The following is a 21,781-nucleotide window of genomic DNA, read 5'->3' as shown; positions in this document are numbered from 1 at the left end:
ATATCTGTGTCAGTAAAATATGTGAAAGAATTGCAATTAAAGATTTTACAATTGAACTTGCAAAAAAACCAAAAAACTGCCTCTTTTTGTATTTCCTTTATAATTCAATTTGGGCCCCCTGTGTTTATGTCATGTGCCATATGGTGAAATGCCGTACAACCCGCACACGAGTATACCCTGCAGTTGGAATTTTTGGAACCAATTTAACGTATAGCCCATGGGTTATTTGCAGGAAAATATGGTAATCCACTTCTACAATCAATTTTTGGAAGAAGTTCAGTCCCGCACTCTCAAGAAGTTGACCACTCTCAGATGTATTGACTATTTAAACTCTTGATGAAGATGACCCCAAATCAGCCATAACCTATCTTGGTTACATCTCATTTCCAAATCGTCTTTAAAAGGCAGCTGAAGACTAAGCATTCTCCTTTGGGCCACGTCTTTCCTTGGAACTCGCGCCAACAGACGACAAAGGATTTGTATGTAGCACATTGGAGCATACTGGAGAATTGCTCTGCTTTATGGGTTGGTGCTTCCACATTCTCACTCTCATTTATTGATGTCATAGAGTTCAATGAAACAATTGGATACAGGGCCTTTTGCTCTTTCACTGTGGACAGGTCAGTGCTCAGTGGCCTCATTCTTTGGATTGCATCGCTTGTGGTATTGCAAAACACTCTCGGACCTCCCAGCTGAACGTATTCGTCCAGCATACAGATTATTGTGAAGGCTCCAAAGACCCAGGTTCTTTACTCACCTGCACTTCTTTGTTCCTTTTTCTTCCACCAGTAGAATTGCGTGTATTTGTCCAATCATGTTCTTCCCTGAAATGCTTCAAGTCTACATCTCACCACCATATTGTGCGGTCTAGTATTCCTTCTGACAATCTTCTTCACTATCTTCATCCATTCCTCTTTAGCCATCCATGTGCGTGTCCAATGTCTGCCTGTATCCATTTGACCTCCCCTGTCATTTTGCTTGCTCACGAGCTCAGTATGTATTTTCAAAACTATTTAAAGATGATGAGAGCTTGTACTTCACAGTGTGCTGGCTGTGGAACACAAAGGGAAAACGTCACTCACGAGTCAGGGTCATCAACATATGGCCAACAGCACTGCTCGGCCTGTTTTCTGGGTGGTGTGAGTAGGTAGTTCAGGTTGGTTGGACTCGTGTCCACCCTGTCAGAAATCTGTTTGATAAGAGCAGTGGATATTGGCACCGTAGATTCTGATGCTTCACCATCCATCCTGAAGAACACGTAAATATTGACAAAATGAGGGAGGGGTCAAAGGTCACACAAATCAAGCACAAGTAGGAGTTATCTGATATTTCATTGATTTAAACTACACAAGTGACATTAAAAAGTACTAAGAATAGGATACAACAGTCCTCACTCTTCCCTGCACCTCGTTCTTGAAGAGAGAGAGAAAAAAGTCCAACATTTTTTTCATTATTTCTCGCTTTAATATGTCCCTCAACTTTGTTAATTTGCATTGGGCTGGCAGGATGGCCGAGAGGTACGCACACTCTCCTCTGTCCCTCAACTTGAATGCTCTTGCTCCATTTGTCCTTCAAACTGTCAGTGCAGGTAAAGCATAAGTTTTTAGAATGCTCCTTCAGTCATGCCTTGTTTGCTTGTCAATTTCTCGTCATTGTGAAATTGTTAGCACGCAAATATTCAAATGTGTTTTCCATGATAATCAAATGTCGAAACAGATAATAGTCACTTAGGACCATATCCAAATAGTACAGAGGATGATATAACTGCTCAAAGCAAGTCACAAAAGGTGGTCTGCACAAGATGGGCCGAGTGCATAGGCTCCTTGTAGTGGAGGGGCACACGATTGGTCAACATCTCTTGGCATTTGTCCTTAATGAGTTTCAGCATTTTTTGTAGGAGGCTAGTGTGGTGTATTGGCAAACGTGCGCAAGGCACAATGCGGGGAGTGTTGTGGGGACGTGGAGGTGTGGTGTTGGTGGTCACGTGTCCGCAAGGCTTATAGGTGTTTGCGCCGCTTGAGGCGTGTGTGTAGTCTGCAGTAGTGTGCATTCGGACAGGTAATAAACAGAGTTCGACAACCCTCACGACTATCCGAGTCCAACTTCCCTCCGGACACTACACTGGCGACAAGTCTGTTTCGGATCGACGTGTGCAGAGTGACTGGTTTCCTCGGTTTTGACTTGGGGTCATTGCCGGAGCAATTGAATTGCAGTGCGCACGAAGCGCCGGGGAAATCAGCGCAGCTCGCGCGGTTCGAGTTCGACCACCTGGCGAGAAGCCCAGGGAAGCGCATCGCGAGTTTCGCGCGCCCGCACGCACAGTCTTCGGTGCGGGTCGAGTCCTGCAGCCAGACGTCTCGCCGTCACCTGGGGTTTCGCGTCGAGTGAACTGCAGGACGGCTCGAGGATGGTGGAAGGTTGAGGCACGGCGCACAGACAAGTGCCCGTCTTCGTCGGAGACGACTTCGAATTGTTTTCAGAACAATTGGGGTGCTATTTCCACACGAATGATGTCGACGACGAGAGCAAACGCAAATCGATCTTGCTCGCCTCGCTATCAACGGAACATTATCGGCTACTAAGTGATTTGGTAGCGCCGGATAAGCCCAGTGACGACGGGCTGTCGTTTCAGGACGTGGTAGGGAAGATGAAAGCCCACATGGCGCCGGAGAAGTCACTGCAGCTGGCTCGGTACCAGTTTGATCACCTCGCGAAGGGTGCGGAGGAGCGCGTCGCAGATTTCGTGGCGCGGGTGAAGCATTCGGCCGTGGCTTGCAAGTTCACGGCGGAGGAGCGTCCAGCTCGACTCAGAGATCGCTTTATTTCTGGACTGCAAGATGCGAAGATGGTGTCGGCGATTCTGCAAATGCGAAGTGTCGACGTTACATTCGACTCGGCGGTCAAGACTGCTTCAGCTGTCGAGCAGACACTCACAGATGTCCGCGCCATCGCCGGCCAGAACGTGTCGGGTGATTCCAGCTGGGGCATGTCGGGTGACCCCAGGGTCCACGCGATGACCCAGGTGCCCCAGGTCACCCGCACGCTTTTCGGTGCGGGCCGTGGCCGCACGCCGCAGCGCGGGCAGCGATGGACACCCAGGGGTGCTGGGGATGTGGAGGACCGCATCTGCGGCGGGTGTGCCCGTATAAGAACACCGTGTGTTTGCATTGTCACAAGGTGGGACATCTGAAGCGTGTGTGTCGAATGGCGGGGGCCGCCGTTAAGCTCTTGGATAGCGAGGTGCGGGACGACCCCAGCGACCTGGAGAGCGGCCTGCAGCCAGGGCATCGCGATCCCGGCGGCCCGGAGCAGGAAATGCAACCAATGTTGAGCCTGTTTTCAATTGGTCCGGAGGTGACAAGAACAATAACAGTGGAGGTCGAGGTGAATGGGGCGCCGATCGTGTTTCAAGTTGACACCAGGGCTGCGGTGTCGGTCATGGGCGAACGGACTGCTCGTGACCTTCGCGGTGTTCACCAGGTCAAGACGACCTTTTCGCTGTGCACGTACACTGGCGAAGCGATTGCACCACTTGCTGTGACAGACGTCTCGGTGGTCTACCAAGATCAAAGCGCCCTACTCTCTGTTTGTGGTACGAGGGGAGGGGCCCGCCCTTTGGGCCGGGACTGGCTGGCTCGCCTCAGGTTAGACTGGATGGCGCCAGCTGGTGGCCTTGGACGGCCAGGCACGGGGGAGGAGGAAGAGGATCCTGTTTCGGAGTACGTACCTCCGTTTGGGCCCGGGCCTCCCTCGAGACCCGAGGGCGAGGTTCTGGCGGCAGGAGCTGCGACGATGCAACATGGGCTGCCGTTCATTGCTTCCTGCGACGACGATTTACGGGTCTGGAGCAACGGGAGCCATGCCAGTGGCGACGGTCTCTCGCGCTCATGATACAGTGCACACCCGTGTCATGCAGGCGATTTCAGCGGGGGATCGGAGCGAGCTGGTCGCGTTCAAGAAATTCGCGGAACGCGACCATCGACGGTGTCCTCGTCGACGTTCAGATGACGACCAGCACGCAAGTCGCCTCGACGTTGTGACAACCCAGATGCATACGCACGATGTCGTTCATGAATTGCTAATTGTTGTGTGTTCGATTCTCACTGCACGAGTGATTCAGTTTAGCATTGTTAAAGCAAATGCCGACAGTCCGCGTGTGAGCATATGTTTGGTTGGGATCAATCAATGGGATGACCCATATAATCGATGTGATGTGAAGAACTGGCGGATGATCGTGGCGAATAAAGAGGTCTTTCTGGTCTCCAGCTGCAAGAACAGTCCGCGGTTCGCTGCCCTCTCATGTGTGGGAATTATACTGGGAGAACGCGCTGTACGTGAGGGGAAGGTTGCATCGGGGCAGATGATGTTTTTGCTGTTGTATAACACTGATATGTCTCCAGGCTGCACTGATCGTCCATTCGGACGTGCATTGAGATCTCGGCTGGATTTGATGCGTGGTTTTGTTATGAGATTGGCGGTGCGGCCGCCGGCTAATTGTCGGTTCGACTTGCACGTGGCACGACGGCGCTGTTCAGCGTCACCCCCATCCCTGATATGGCCAAGGTCAGACGTGCCTGGCGTCATGGAGCGCAAACCTCTGGTCTCGCCAAGGTCGGCCGCGCTGGCGCCGCAGGGCTTGCAGGCTCGGGGTGTTTACCTGATTCGGTCCTGTCTGAGGGAGATGTGCCAGCTTGTCGACCGGGGGCGTTTGATGGAGCCGGGGGGGAGGTTCGCTTGGAGGTCACCACGGCCTCGCCGGAAGGTGTGTAAGCGTGAGCCGCCTGGGGGCGCTTCTGCTGCGTAGTGATACTGTGCTCCCCAACTTGCTTCTTTATATCTTTAACACGGCCAGGGTTTTTTTTTTGATCTGCAGCCATCGTTGGGTTCGTCGTGCAACTCAGTACTCGAGCACCTGTCCTCTGCATTTTGAGATTCAGCTCGAAAGGATGAATGATGTGCCAGGTTAACACGGCGGCATTGAGGTTGCAGGTTGTGCGGATGAAGCACGTTTTCTTTTGGTGCCGTCTCATCTGAGTTTGCTTCACGGCCACATGATTAATGCCATTTTTGGCTCTGGTTGTTTTCTGTGTTGTAGTACCTATGATTTTTGATTAACGTCATTTTGTTCCGCTTTGTTTTTTTATACCATAGGTTGCTTTGCCTATGTTGCTTATCATTGTGATGGGCATTTTATACTCATGTTTTTAGGAGGGAGGAGTGTGGTGTATTGGCAAACGTGCGCAAGGCACAATGCGGGGAGCATTGTGGGGGCGTGGAGGTGTGGTGTTGGTGGTCACGTGTCCGCAAGGCTTATAGGTGTTTGCGCCGCTTGAGGCGTGTGTGTAGTCTGCAGTAGTGTGCATTCGGACGGGCAATAAACAGAGTTTGACAACCCTCACGACTATCCGAGTCCCACTTCCCTCCGGACACTACAGCTAGCACAATATTCTCCTGTGATTGTATTTTCGGGAGGCATACAGTTAATTAGCAGCATTTTCTTGGCAGCCTATCTTGCTCGTTGAATGTCGTGTGCAAAATTTAATGTGTGGCAGTGATCCTTTATGCTGACATCAAATGGATTCCAATTTAGTTTCAGGACCACAGTGGTGAAGTCAAGTTTTGTCACCAGTTACTAGACAAGTGATAGAGTTAGTTGGATTTGTCTTGACTATTTTGAGAAGCTCGCAACGTGATAGCAGCCATTGCTCTCAAGAGTGAGCGCTGAGGTTAAGGTGCACAAATCTTGCTGATACCTTGGACATCAAATGTGACAATCCTCCATCAACATGGGCAGCAGTTTGCATCACCTCATCTGTTGGTCATAATCATCCTGGAGTGATTTTCAAAGGACTTGCATCCACACATTCAGTCAGCTGTCCATTTGGCTATTGTAAAATTTGGGGGCACGCCTTTGCCATATACAGTAGTTCCACCATGTGATTTTGGACTTCCTTGGAGCAGGAACGTTCTTGCATAAACATTTTGATGACACCTCAACGGTCAAATTAAGTTCAATCCATAATTGTGTGATGTTGCAAAGTTCTGTAATATATTTTGAAACAATGCTGCATTGATGAAACCAATAAGATATAACAAGCAAGCAAGCAAGTTTATAATGAGCAAAACTACACCTGTAAGGTTCCAACAAATACCACGTTCCGAGAACATTTTGAAAACCACTCCGCACCCTCCCCATCCTATCCTGCCTTCACCCCCAACATGCCGCTCCCACGCCCCCCCCTGCCGCCGCCACACTCCCCACATGCCGCCGCGACCACAGTGCGGAAACGAAGTGCTGAAAGGATAAGTGGGAGTTGGGCGATCCAATTGAACTGTCTTAAAATAATGGCAGTAATAAAAACTAGGACCACTGGACCTGGAGTTTATCTGGGCCCTGGCCTATTGTTATAACCCAAATCTGGTAGAATTCTGACTGGTGGGTCTGGTGAGGAAGATTTTTGAAGGAATTTACGTGATTTTCCAAAAATTTTACTAAGTCCACCATTTTGACACACTTCCAGTTATGCGATTCACCATGACCTCTGTAATTTAACATCACGACCCTGTCCTGATGCTGAAACCCAAATTTGGTAGCATTCCGACGGGTGAGTCTGGAGAAGAAGATTTTTGAAGGAATTTACGTGACCGCCATTTTGGCACACTGATGGTCACGTGATCCACATGACTTCTGCAATATAACTAACATCCCTACCCAAGCTTAATGTTGCAACCCAAATTTGGTAACAATCTGGCTGGTGGGTCGAGAAGATTTTTGAAGGAATTTGCGTGACCGTCATGTTGACACACTTCCGGTGATGTATGATCAGCATAGCCTCCAAAATTTAACATTAAGACTGTCTTAATCTTGAAAATTAAATTTGGGAGCATTTTGATTGGTGGGTCTGGAGAAGAAGATTTCTGAAGGAATTTATGCAATTTTCACAAAAATTGACGAAGTTGGCCATTTTTGACACACTTCCGGACAGGTGAACGGAATGACATTGGCAATTTAACGTCTCTACCCTTTCCGAATGTTGTTACCCAAATTTTGTAGCATTCTGACTGGTGGATCAGGAGAAAAAGATTTTGGAAGGAATTTGCGGGACCGCCATTTTGACACACTTCCTGTTATGTGATCGGAAAGGCCTCCGGAATTTAACATCCCTATCCTGGCCTAATGTTGGAACTCAAATTTGGTATCATTCTCACTGATGGGTCTGGAGATGAAGATTTTTGAAGTAATTTACAAAGTCGGCCATTTTGGCCTACTTAAGGTCATGTGACCAGAATGAGCTATGCAATTCCTGTTACCAGTCAGGAGCGGAACGTTGCTGAAAATTTTCAGCCAGATCTGCCCAGCGGTTTAGCCGGAGAAATCGAAAAAAGAGATGGATGGACAGCGTACGATGACAATACCGGATCTGGAATGTAAATTCCAGATAAGCAAATAATAATAATGATACTGCCGGGAAAATAATGCAACAAACAGACCACATGAATAATAATTACCGAAGCTGAAAAGAAAGATGATGCGTCAAATCAGCTTCCATGTCATTCAGCATGACCTCTTGACCCTGGCCCAAAATATGCTGCATGTGCTTCTTTCCGAGGCTTCTTTTCTCCATGTGCAACAGCAGAGGTTCAGGTAGATGGCTTCCCATTACAAAAAGAGGGCTAAGCACCACCTTTGAAGAGCCAAGCAATGTTAACATCAGCTGTTGCAAATGAGCAAATACACAACGTATAAAGAGGCAGGAAGATTGGGGGAATCAAAATGCAATACATTATTATTTTGATCCATTCAAACTCATTCTGTAGCTTTCCGCATTTCCACATTCATGATCAAGGCTTCCCAGACCTCCATGAAAATTTCAAACACCAAATATATATATATATATATATATATATATATATATATATATATATATATATATATATATATATATATATATATATATATATATATATATATATATATGACTTCGTGTATTCTCATAATTTCTCGATTTCTTATGCGCATTTATAGATAAACACAATGCCCCAAGTTATGATCGTTTTCAAATTAGACGGTGCATAAATTTCGGTAACATCAGAGTGCTGGTATGCTCCGAACCAGGAAGTAATTTTTATTCTCTCTTCTCTTCTCTTTTTGTTTTTCCTTGCGACGACATTGCGAAAAGGTAAAATACGTTGGCGCGAATTGAATAATTGGCCATTAAAACCTAAATTGCGAATCATCGGTCTGTGTGGTTGTTGTTTCGTGCTCGCGGTTGGAATATTTCTATATTCTTTATTTATTTATTTATTTTTTTAATGGGCACGTACTAGTAATTTATAAATGAAGAAACGAGCTCCTGTCAATTGTGATATATATATTTTCGGAACAGTGCGATTGTTTTAACAACATGAAAAGTTTCACCAAAAAGAAATTTGTGTTTTCATTTTGACTGTAACAACGATTTATTCGCGGAATTCTTCAATTCAAAGGTAATTTACTTGCTGGAAGGTAAACGTGCAAACATTGGTTCAGTTTGAAAGCCGATTTAGCACGACCCTGCTTTTTTCGCGATGACATTTTATGGACCTCAACGATCGCATTATAACAGGGCCACACTGTCGTTTATTACCATTATGAAGTATTATGTACTGCACAGCGTACATAATTGTAAGTGCTATTTTTATACGACTGGCAGCGCGACATCGGCTACATCACTCGGCGATAGGAATTTTTCAGCCACATTTTTTTTTTCTCAGAGCTGGCAGATCCGTCATTGCCTGTAACGTCGTTAAGCGGCGCATGACTATATATATATATATATATATATATATATATATATATATATATATATATATATATATATATATATATATATATATATATATATATATATATATATATATATATATATATATATATATATATATATATATATATATATATATATATATATATATATATATATATATATATATATATATATATATATATATATATATATATATATATATATATATATATATATATAGCCTGGTGTTGGCGCAGTGGTAAGGGCAGTGGCTTGGGACCCAAGAGGTCCTGAGTTCAAGCCCCGTTGGGACACTGAATTGATATATATGTATATGTATGTATATGTATGTATATATATATATATATATATATATATATATATATATATATATATATATATATAAATATATATATAAACCAAGTCGAAAACACCAGGGGGTTGACTCAGCCTGCCATCCTTCCGAGGTCGGCGAAATGAGCACCAGTTGTACTGGGCCCGGTGTATGCCCCGGTTAGAATAGGTGTACCATATCCCTGTGTGTCGTAAGAGGCGACCAGGGTTGCGTCAGGAAGGGCATCCGGTGTAAAAACCTATGCCAAATCATTATGCGGACAACAAAACGAATTTCCATACCGGATCGGTCGAGGCCCGGGTTACCAACGACCGCCACCGGTACCGGTGGTCAGCAGGGTACCAGTGGAAATTGTGCTACTGCTGGGCGAAGGAGGAGAAGGAGACGGGGAAGGAGAGTCCGGAGGCAGTGGGAGAGGGGGAAGGGTAGAAGTGTGGAGGTGAGAGTTGGAACTCTGAATGTTGGGACGATGACTGGCAAAGGGCGAGAGTTGGCTGATATGATGGAGAGAAGAAAGGTGGACATACTGTGTGTACAAGAGACCAAGTGGATGGGGAGTAAGGCTAGGAGCATTGGAGGTGGTTTCAAACTATTCTACCATGGTGTGGATGGGAGGAGAAATGGTGTCGGGATAATCCTGAAGGAAGATCATGTCAAGAGGGTATTGGAGGTGAGGAGGGTGTCTGACCGAGTGATGAGTGTGAAGTTGGAAATTGAAGGGGTGATGATGAATGTCATCAGTGCATATGCCCCACATATGGGGTGTGAGATGGAATATAAAGAAGATTTCTGGAGTGAGTTAGATGAAGTGGTGGAGAGTGTATCCAAGGATGAAAGAGTGGTGATTGGAGCAGATTTCAATGGACATGTTGGGGAAGGGAATAAAGAGGATGAGGAAGTGATGGGGAGGTACGGTCTCAACAAGAGAAATGTGGAAGGGCAAATGGTGGTAGAGTTTGCAAAAAGAATGGAAATGGCAGTGGTAAACATGTATTTCAAGAAGAAGGAGGAACACAGGGTGACATACAAGAGTGGAGGAAAGTGCACACAGGTGGATTACATCTTAAGTAGGAGATGCAACCTGAAAGAGATTAGTGACTGTAAGGTTGTGGCAGGGGAGAGTGTAGCTCGACAGCATCGATTGGTGGTCTGTAGGATGACTTTAGAGGTGAGGTTGAGGAAGAGAGTGAGGGCTGAACCAAGGACCAGATGGTGGAAGCTGAAGGAGGAAGACTGTTGCGTGAAATTTAGGGAAGAGGTGAGACAGGCTTTGGATGGTGGTAAAGATGGGTGGGATGATTGGGCAACGGCAGCAGAAGTTGTGAGGGAGATAGCTAGGAAGGTACTTGGTGTGACATCTGGACAGAGGAAGGAAGATAAGGAGACTTGGTGGTGGAATGAGGAAGTACAGGAAAGTATAAGGAAGAAGGGGTTGGCTAAAAAGAAGTGGGATAGTCAGAGAGATGAAGAAAGTCGGCAGGAGTACAAGGAGTGGCGTCGAAAAGCAAAAAGAGAGGTGGCAAAGGCCAAGGAAAAGGCATATGACGAGCTGTATGAGAAGTTGGATACAAAAGAAGGGGAAAAGGATTTATACCGATTGGCAAGACAGAGGGACCGAGCTGGGAAGGATGTGCTGCAGGTTAGGGTGATAAAGGACGCAAATGGGAATGTGCTGACGAGCGAGGAGAGTGTGTTGAGAAGGTGGATGGAGTACTTTGAGGAGCTGATGAATGAAGAAAATGAGAGAGAGAGAAGGTTGGAAGAGGTGGAGATAGTGAATCTGGAAGTGGGGTGGATCAGTAAGCATGAAGTGAGGACTGCTATGAAGAAGATGAAAAGTGGAAAGGGGGTTGGCCCAGATGGTATACCAGTGGAGGCATGGAAGTGCTAAGGAGAGATGGCAGTGGGGTTGTTAACCAGATTGTTTAATAAAGTCTTGGAAAGTGAGAGGATGCCGGAGGAGGGGAGAGTAAGTGTTGTGGTTCCGATTTTCAAGAATAAGGGTGATGTGCAGAGCTGTGGAAATTACAGAGGGATAAAGTTGTTAAGCCACACCATGAAGTTGTGGGAAAGAGTAGTGGAAGCTCGGTTGAGAGGAGAGGTGACGATCTGTGAGCAGCAATATGGGTTTATGCCAGGAAAGAGCACCACTGATGCGATGTTTGCTTTGAGAATGTTGATGGAGAAGTATAGGGAAGGCCAGAAAGAGTTACATTGTGTGTTTGTGGATTTAGAGAAAGCTTATGATAGGGTGCCAAGAGAGGAGTTGTGGTATTGTATGAGGAAGTCGGGAGTGTTGGAGAAGTATGTGAGGATCGTGCAGGATATGTATGAGGACAGTGTGACAGCGGTGAGGTGTGCCGTAGGAATGACGGACCGGTTTAAGGTAAAAGTGGGATTGCACCAAGGATCGACTCTGAGCCCTTTCCTGTTTGCAATGGTGATGGACAGGTTGACGGACGAGATCAGACTGGAGTCTCCATGGACCATGATGTTCGCGGATGACATCATGATCTGTAGGGAGAGTAGGGAGCAGGCTGAATCGAGCCTTGAGAGGTGGAGGTACGCACTGGAGAGAAGGGGAATGTTAGTCAGTAGGAGTAAGACGGAGTACATGTGCGTAAATGAGAGGGAGGGTGGTGGTATGGTGCGGTTGCAAGGAGTTGAGGTGGGGAAGGTGGATTGGTTTAAAAACTTGGGATCAACTGTCCAAAGTAACGGAGAGTGTGGTGGAGAAGTGAAAAAGAGAGTGCAGGCAGGATGGAGTGGGTGGAGAAGAGTTGCAGGAGTGATTTGTGACAGAAGGGTAGCTGCAAGAGTGAAGGGGAAAGTATACAAGACGGTAGTGAGACCAGCTATGTTGTATGGTTTGGAGGCGGTGGCGCTAACAAAAAGACAGGAAGCAGAGCTGGAGGTGGCAGAGTTAAAGATGCTGCGATTATCGTTGGGAGTGACGAGGATGGATAGGATAAGAAATGAGTGTATTAGAGGGACAGCGCAGGTAGGACGGTTTGGAGACAAAGTGAGAGAGGCGAGATTGAGATGGTTTGGACATGTGCACAGGAGGGAAACGGAGTATATCGGGAGAAGGATGTTGAAGATGGAGCCGCCAGGCAGGAGGAGAAGAGGAAGGCCAAAGAAGAGGTTCATGGATGCGGTGAGGGCGGACATGCGGGTGGTTGGAGTGTCAATGGAAGATGTGGAGGATAGAGCAAAATGGAGACAGTTGGTCCGCTGTGGCGACCCCTAACGGGAGCAAGCCGAAAGAGGAAGAAGAATATATATATATATATATATATATATATATATATATATATAGATAGATAGATAGATAGATAGATAGATAGATAGATAGATAGATAGATAGATAGATAGATAGATAGAGAGAGAGAGAGAGAGAGAGAGAGAGAGAGAGAGAGAGAGAGAGAGAGAGAGAGAGAGAGAGAGAGATATATATATATATATATATAGATATATATATATATATATATATATATATATATATATATATATATATATATATATATATATATATATATATATATATATATATATATATATATATATATATATATATAGAGAGAGAAGAGGTGGAGATAGTGAATCAGGAAGTGGGGTGGATCAGTAAGGATGTAGTGATGACTGCTATGAAGAGGATGAAGAGTGGAAAGGCGGTTGGCCCAGATGGTATACCATTGGAGGCATGGAAGTGCTTTGGAGAGATGGCAGTGGGGTTGTTAACCAGATTGTTTGATTGGAAAGTGAGAGGATGCCTGAGGAGGGGAGAGTAAGTGTTGTGGTTCCGATTTTCAAGAACAAGAGTGATGTGCAGAGCTGTGGTAATTACAGAGGTATAAAGTTGTTAAGCCACACCATGAAGTTGTGGGAAAGAGTAGTGAAAGCTAGGTTGAGAGGAGAGGTGATGATTTGTGAGCAGCAATATGGGTTTATGCCAGGAAAGAGCACCACTGATGCGATGTTTGCTTTGAGAATGTTGATGGAGAAGTATAGGGAAGGCCAGAAGGAGTTGCATTGTGCGTTTGTGGATTTCGAGAAAGCTTATGATAGGGTGCCAAGAGCGGAGTTGTGGCATTGTATGAGGAAGTCGGGAGTGGCAGAGGAGTATGTGAGGGTGGTGCAGGATATGTATGAGGACACTGTGACAGCGGTGAGGTGTGCGGTAGGAATGACGGACCGGTTTAAGGTAAAGCTGGGATTGCACTAAGGATCGACTCTGAGCCATTTCCTGTTTGCAATGGTGATGGACAGGTTGACTGACGAGATCAGATAGGAGTCTCCATGGTCGCGGACGACATCATGATTTGTCGGGAGAGTTGGGAGCAGGCTGAGGTGAGCCTCGATAGGTGGAGGTACGCACTGGAGAGAAGGGGAATGATAGTCAGTAGGAGTAAGACGGAGTACATGTGCGTAAATGAGAGGGAGGGTGGTGGTATGGTGTGGTTTCAAGGAGTTGAGGTGGGGAAGGTGGATGGGTTTAAATACTTGGGATCAACTGTTCAAAGTAACGGAGAGTGTGGTGGAGAAGTGAAAAAGAGAGTGCAGGCAGGATGGAGTGGGTGGAGAAGAGTTGCAGGAGTGATTTGTGACAGAAGGGTAGCTGCAAGAGTGAAGGGGAAAGTATACAAGACGGTAGTGAGACCAGCTATGTTGTATGGTTTGAGGCGGTGGCGCTGACAAAAAGACAGGAAGCGGAGCTGGAGGCGGCAGAGTTAAAGATGCTGCGATTCTCGTTGGGAGTGACGAGGATGGACAGGATAAGAAATGAGTATATTAGAGGGACAGCGTAGGTAGGACTGTTTGGAGACAAAGTGAGAGAGGTGAGATTGAGATGGATTGGACATGTGCACAGGAAGGAAGTGGAGTATATCGGGAGAAGGATGCTGAGGATGGAGCCGCCAAGTAGGAGGAGAAGAGGAATGCTAAAGAAGAGGTTTATGGATGCTGTGAGGGCGGACATGCGGGTAGTTGGAGTGTCAATGGAAGATGTGGAGGATAGAGCGAAATTGAGACGGATGATCCACTGTGGCGACCCCGAACGGGAGCAGCCGAAAGAAGAATATATATATATATATATGTATATATTTATATCTGCAGTGTATATATATATATATATATATATATATATATATATATATATATATATATGTGTTTATATTTACTGTGTATATATGTATATATGTATATATGTATATATATGTATATACTGTGTATATATGTATATATGCAGTGTATATATATATATGTATATATATGTGTATATATATACTGCAGTGTATATATATTTTTTTAATATCTGCAGTGTATACATGTACATATATATATATATATATATATATATATATATATATATATATATATATATTTGCTCAGGTGTTTGTAACCTTACTCTTCTGAGCTCACAAGGTTAATCATGACATAATGCCTATATAATTGGTGAGATGGTGATCTCTGATCGTCAAATATGGTATCAGATTTGAAAAATAACTCTTATAACGATTGGTAAGATAGGCGAAGGAATCATGTGACCTTTTTTCAGAAAAACTGAAAATAGTACAAACAACCTATACATCGCTTCAAAGGTAATTTGAGTGCTCATCTAATGATGTAACTCTCAAGGGTGAAAGTCGAGTTTATAGAAATAAAGGTTGTCACCTTCACTAACTTATCGAAATATCCCCCCTGCAAAAATTTTAAAACAAGCGATTTTGATCCATTTTACTTAAAAGTTGTTTGGAGAGTGCATTCCGATTGTTTGAGAACAAAATATATTTTTCACATGGTCAACTTTGTCGAGTTGCAACACCAAACAATTTACATGTTCTGGCCCTTAATGGTAAAATATTCATTATTGTCCACTCGAAAGTAAAACATTATGTTCAATTTTGTTGATATTTCTGTTCAATATTTTTCAGCATGAAAAATAAAATGTTTGTCTCTAAATATCATAATATAATGGGTGTAAGCCTGGAACTTCCAACACACTTTTCTCCGAAGATATTCTGTTCATACTTCCAAAATCTTCACATTATGTGTTCCATGTATTTACGCAGGTGATAGCAGATTCAAAAAATCGAATATAGAGAGAATTTTCAAAGAGGGAATTGATGACGTCACAATCAGCAGCGTTCGGCGGCAAACCGACGGCCGGGTCCCAGACAATGTTCTTTACTTAACCAAGTCCATGAGTTCAGGACGTTTGTTCAACTCAGCATTTACGACTTTTATCGTGCCACGTTGTTAATCTGTTCATGGAGGTAATATAGAAACGATTAATATGTCAAATCTTTCGTGTTACTCATCTGGCATTATGTGTCAAGGCCAACAATCTAAAGCGAACTGTCTCAAACGCTAACATGGGCACTCAGACACGCCACCAATATGAATTGAGCTGTTGAATGTGGCGCAAAACATCCAAAGAAACTATCTGAACCGAGTATTGTGATCCGTCCTGTCCTCCATACCCATCACAGATGGGTATCTGCTAGCGTGCTTAATTGTGGTAGTCCAATACATGTACGTCAGATCCTGGCAATATCGGATACTTTTTTGGGAGGAGGGAGGGAAAGAGTGCCGGTGGGAGGTGGGAGGGAAAGGGTGGAGGGAAGAGGAGGGTGGGGAATGTTCTCTCATCACCTCTTCCTATCCAGGCTGGAGTTCCTCAAGGTAGTGTTCTAGGCCCTGTTCTTTTTCTGGTTTTCATCAATGATCTCTCTGACTCTCTGGAAAATCCTCTTTATCTCTTTGCTGATGCCTCCACCCTCTGTCGTACCATCTGTCATCCCTCAGAGTGGCAATTCGCAGCTTCTTCGCTCTCTGCAGATCTGGATAAAATCACAAAACTGGTCCAACACGTGGAACATGTCTTTCAATCCTGACAAATCTCACACTCTCACCATGTCTCTCCAAAATGACCGTTTAGAACCCCCCCCCCCCAACCCCATCTACTTTCTGAACAATCCTCTGGAAGAAGTCCTTTCATTCAAGCTTCTGGGTCTCACTATCTGCCATGATCTTTCCTGGGAAAGCCACATTTCCAACCTGGCCTCCAATGCCAGTCGCCGATTGGGAATCCTCCGACGTGCAAAGTCCTTCCTTGGCCCACCTGAGCTCCTGACCACATACAAAGCTTTCGCCCTCAGCCTGATGGAGTACTGCTCTTCCCTCTGGGATGGTGCTACTGCCACTTACCTTTCTCAGCTTCATGCTGTGGAAACCAAGGCATTTAGGATCATTGGTATCTCCTGTGATGAGGCTGAGTCTTTGGGCCTCTCACTCTCTCACCGCAGGCAGGTCAGTGGTCTTTCTGTCTTCTACAGTCTCCTCTCCGGTCTCGCCCCCCTGCTCTGTCTGCGATTTGTCCCCCCCCCCCCCATATTTCAGCTGGGCGCTCAAGGTCCGCCAGCAACCCCCTTCTGGTAAAACTTCCAAAATCACGAATCGCTGCTCACTTTCACTCTTTCATTCCACTTTTTTCCCGCCTTTGGAATAAACTCCCACACTCTGTTCAATCCCACTCTTCTCTGCAGGCCTTCTAAACAGCTGTTCACCAACACCTCTTATCTTCCCCCATCCAAAACCTCGATCTTTTCTACCCCTGTTAATCCACCCTAAACCCACCTCCTTCAAATTCTCTGTTTTCCTTCCTGAAAGTCCCTGTAATGTCCATCTTGTATACCCCATGTTCCCCACCCCATCCCTTCCACAGATCTCCTAATGTCTCTGTTCCCCATTGTTTTGTCCTTCCTTCTTCCACCCCTCTTGTCTCATGCCCCCCCCCCTCCCTTGCTGTGCGTGGTGTGTTAGCTCTCATACGATCCTTAACAATGTATACAAAAAACAACAATGGGTGGAGTGAGAGTCTGGACTGGATGGAGGGGGTGGGGCTGGAAGAGACTATCCCTGAGATTGAAGACTGTTTTTTGTGTGTTTTTCCTCCGACGGACCCCTGGTAGCTTGTACAATTTGCTTTGTTTGAGCCTGGCGAGTAACTGCTGAAATCTATCTGTCCGGGTTCTTCCTGACATCTTTGTTCCTTTCACATTTCTTTCAAATATTTTTCTCACAATTCTCTTTATTCATTCAAATTCTTGCTTTTTCTTCTCTTTCATCTCTATATCTCTCTTTTGTTATCTCTCTCGAAGGAGAAGTGAATTCTTTCAGAATTTTTTCTGTAAGGATCACTTGGCTGCACCTGAATGGGTTTGAGGGTTGTGGCGTGGTGGCTGAAACCCAAATCCTATCCAGGTTCCTTTTGATGACTCCATCTTTGCTCTTTACTTCTTTGGGTTCCTTCTTGGTCTTCCTTTTCATTATGTTTGTACTATATCCTGATGCTGTGTGGACTGTGCTTCCCTGCTGATGGAAATCTGGTAGCTGGTATCTTTTGCTGTGTTTGAGCCTGGAGAGTAACTGCTGAAATGTATCTGTCCAGGTTCTTCCCAACATCCTTGTTCCTTTCAAATTTTTTTTTTTTTCACAATTCTCTTTATTCACTCGAATTCTTGCTTTTTCTTCTCTTTCATCTCTTTTACTCTCTATTCCTCTCTTTTGTTATTTATCTCTCTAAGGAGAAGTGAATTATTGCAGAAATTTTTCTGTAAGGCTCACTTGGCTAAATCTGGATGGGTTTGAGGGTTGTGGAGTAATGGCTGAAACCCGAATCCTATCCAGGTTTCTTCTGATGACTCCATCTTTGCTCTTTACTTCTTTGGGTTCCTTCTTGGTCTTCTGTTTCATTACAGCTCCGCATGAGTAAACACAGACTCAAAGTCCTGTTTCCTCTTCCTCCCATCCGTAAGAATAGGATCTTTGCTTGCAATAATAATAATAATAATAATAATAATAATAATAATAATAATAATAAACCACAGCAAAAATAATAATAGGCTTCCAGCCATACTAGCTTGGATGTCAAAAAGAAAATAAAACAAGTGGTGCCAGGCACAACAAATCCCGCCCATTTAAGGCATAAAGTTATTTTGGGGATCAAATATAAATTTGATATGTCCTTAACCTGAATGTTGATTATAAGGAATAGAATAAGGAATATTTTAGTCTTAGTTTGAAGTCAATTAAACCATTTTTGACGAAGTTATGAGCGAAAAAGATTTTGACCTTTTCGTGACCTGACCTTGACGTTTGACCTAATTGGACCCAAAAGTTAATGGGGTCGTCCAATGTTCATTTCCCACCTGTGGATACAATTTGACAGTGTTTGAGCCAGCCGTTTTCCCGAAAAGTTGTATTTTCGTAACCATGTTTTAGTTTTAATGGAAAATTTGTAATTTTGACCGATGGCCATGACCCCCAAAACTTCGGACCCTACCGATCTTCACAAATATGCATTTTTCACTATAGGAATAGGTAGGATTATAAGTGACAAATAGAATCAGGTTCACTATAAGCTTAGTTTGAGGTAAATCAGATCATTTTTGACGAAGTTATGAGCGAAAAACGATTTTGGTCTTTCTGTGACCTTGACCTTTGATCCAATTGGACCCAAAAGTTAATGGGGTCATCCAAGGTTCATTGCCCACCTGTGGATTCAATTTGATAGTGTTTGCCAAAGCCGTTTTGCCGTAAAGTTGCTAACAGACAGACAGACAAACAAACGGACAAATAAAAATGGTCCATAGGGCCAGGACTTGACGAAATTCATCCAGTCAAAGATACTCCCCTCCTACGTCCGTGTTTCAAATTTGAAAGGAATCCGTTAAGATTTGGCGGAGACATGAATTTTTGAAAATCGGCCCATGCTAAAAGAAACGGATTTTCACGATTTTCAGGAATTTTTCCTGACCTTGACCTTTGACCTTGACATGCCAAAAGTTATAGGGTTCTACTCTGGTGGCCAATAAGTCCATTGGTGAAGTTCCATGACATTGCGACTCGAAATGCGACCTGTAGAGCGAGACGTACACACAAACAAACAAAGAAACTCACAAACTGAACTGACCAACATACTTGACAAAATCGTAGATTTCGTCAAGTAATAAAAATGGCCCATAGGGCCGGGACTTGACGAAATTCATAAGTGATCATGACTACCATGAAAAACCGTAGATAGCACTTACCATGTTAAATTAAAATACCTGTCACCTTCGTAATCCGTAACGGATGTGACCAATTTTTAATCCAGTCAAAGATACTCCCCTCCTACGTCCGTGTTTCAAATTTGAAAGGAATCCGTTAACATTTGGCAGAGACATGAATTTTTGAAAATTGGCCCATGCTAAAAGATACGGATTTTCGCGATTTTCAGGAATTTTTCCTGACCTTGACCTTTGACCTTGACATGCCAAAAGTTATGGGGTTTTATTCTGCTGGCCAATAAGTCCATTGGTGAAGTTCCATGACATTCCGACTCGAAATGTGACCTGAAGAGCGAGACGTACACACAAACAAACTGAACCGACCAACATACTTGACAAAATCGTAGATTTCGTCAAGTAACAAACCGGACGATTACAATATCCCGCTCCCTCCCTCCGGGAGGGGGCGGGATAATAAAGAAAGAAGAATAAAAAGGACAGTCCAAAGGACAGAAAATATGAACTAGTAAACTAAAAAACAAGGGAATGAGGAAGATGCATTGAGCGTATTCAGCTCTCATGTTACCACGCATTGATGGGTCATCGATTGCTGGTCACAGACCAACAGCGAACACCATGCCTGCAGATTGGGTCCTTCATTGCAAGAAACCTATGGAAACAATAAATATTAAAATGCTCCATATTATATTTATTATATGCTGGAAGGGAAATCTTTTGTCATTCCTATATTTAATTACAATACTTTCTAAAAGCTTAGAAACTACGAGAACTTACTTTTAACACTGCGCTCTGTTCCAAAATACTTGAGGTTGGATGGATTGGCTCTGACCAGTCAGAGTTCTCAATCTTCATACGAATGGCTGAAAGCTCACTGTTTTCCATGACATATGAAGGAAGCATTTCATGAGCAGGAATCACTGCAGTGAACTCACAAGTGATTGGCTTCCCATCAAGCCCAATATAACTTTGGGATAAACCGAGCTGCACCGACACATCCAAATAACTGCAAATGACGTGTCTACCCTTGATGGTGACCTGCAATGAAAAACATATTTAAAACCCTGGATCACTCTTAACTCTTTGAATCCTCAAGGCCATTTTCCCAGCCGCTATCCAAACCTCCATATGCCCATGCGGCCGGATTTTTCAACAGAGAGCCCAGGGCAGGGTAGCCAAAAGGCCAAGGAGCTCAGGGTTCAAAGGGTTAATAGTATGAAAATAAACACAATAATAAAGAAACAGCAAACAGCAGGTTAATGTCATGCAAATAGCATTGCTTAAAACACGGAAGGCACATTCATCTTAACATTTTACCTTCCATTTACTGAATGACTGGAAGTGTACGATGAGGAAATAACAATCAGAATAAACGCTGTACAATCTAGCTCTTTCTGCCATGGCTTTAAAAGCAGATAAGTCTGGAGACGCGATGGTTCACGAGCAATGTACATGGTTCGCCTTTTTTCGAGGGGACGCCACGGGCAAACTGGCGGGAATCGGGAAAAACGTAAATGATGAAAGTTGTACTCGAAGAGCACCACTTGCATACCAACTTTCATTGAAAACAGTTGAAAACCCTAGGAGCTCGATGGCCAATTTATTGATATTTTTGACATTTTCTAAGTTCGTGACCTTGTGACCTTGACCTTGGGACGAAAATGAAAAAAAATCGAGCTCCGTGGGGCAATGCAGGTGCCATTGGGCTAACCAAATACCGAAACCCCTGCCAGATTCGACAAACCCCCTCGGAGAAGATGTAACTTGAAACCGGCTACCCCCTAAAAACACGTTTTTTTGGGCGTGGCTCCGCCAATAATGGGCGCAGCACGCCCATTTTCCGGAAAATACAATTAGATCATGATACAAACCTCGCACCCTAATTTTATCAAGATCGGATGAAAACCCACGGAACTATGCTCGGGACAGACAGACAGACACACACCGATAACGAATATAGTGGTCACTTACTGACTCGTGAACCAACAGTGCGCCTCCAGATAATATCAAACCCCATCCTTACCAACAATCTTTATCACCCCCATTAAACCTTCCGAACACAACTCTCTTTAATTGCAGATTGCAGTTGTGTCTGTCTCTCTCTGTTCATGTTCATTCATTCCTTTACTTATTGTGTCCAACAGTTTCCCTACGTTCAGTTCATATCCTCCATCTCCTTGCTCTTCCATGAGTCTCGCTCTTGTAGGAAAAAAAATTCAAAAATCATGAATTGATTGAGATGAATGACCTGGCCGGGTGTGCTGAGCGTTTCCCTCCAATCAAAAGCCAGGACTGTTGGTTTGCAATCACCATCCTGGATTATGATTGGAGGATAGTGCTCAATGTGTCATGTGCATCATAAATAGCTCCTGCAAGTAATGAAATAGCTATACCTCTATTCCTTAGTGAGGTGATCAAGGTGAGGTGATGAACCTCCAGGGAGTGGTGTGATTTACTCTATTTCTACGCATTATATTTGATGATGAATGAAATATTGGGATGAAGTAATATTCTAATCCTGGTTAAAATTAAATCCAATGGGTGCAAGTTACATAGAATGCTTCTCTGCG

General features: G+C 44.4%; 1 protein-coding gene across 5 annotated transcripts in view; it reads right to left on the bottom strand.

Annotated features, from left to right (window-relative positions):
• VPS13B (vacuolar protein sorting 13 homolog B) overlaps positions 1-21,781 on the bottom strand; it is a 616,840-nt gene that overhangs the window by 62,890 nt on the left and 532,169 nt on the right. For all 5 annotated transcript variants that reach the window (XM_085896658.1, XM_085896654.1, XM_085896653.1 and 2 more), the window contains 4 exons: positions 19,989-20,249; positions 19,780-19,863; positions 7,510-7,685; positions 1,083-1,247 (listed from right to left, as the gene is read on the bottom strand). In XM_085896658.1, the coding sequence (XP_085752784.1) occupies positions 1,083-1,247; positions 7,510-7,685; positions 19,780-19,863; positions 19,989-20,249 (686 nt within the window). The remainder of the gene's footprint in view (positions 1-1,082; positions 1,248-7,509; positions 7,686-19,779; positions 19,864-19,988; positions 20,250-21,781) is intronic.

This window comes from Eptatretus burgeri, chromosome 9, assembly GCF_056783735.1.
Source record: "Eptatretus burgeri isolate ZD-2024b chromosome 9, Ebu_testis_v1, whole genome shotgun sequence".
Lineage (NCBI taxonomy): Eukaryota > Metazoa > Chordata > Myxini > Myxiniformes > Myxinidae > Eptatretus > Eptatretus burgeri.
The sequence above is the reverse complement of the archived record's forward strand: the minus strand, read 5'-3'. Positions and strand labels throughout refer to the sequence as shown.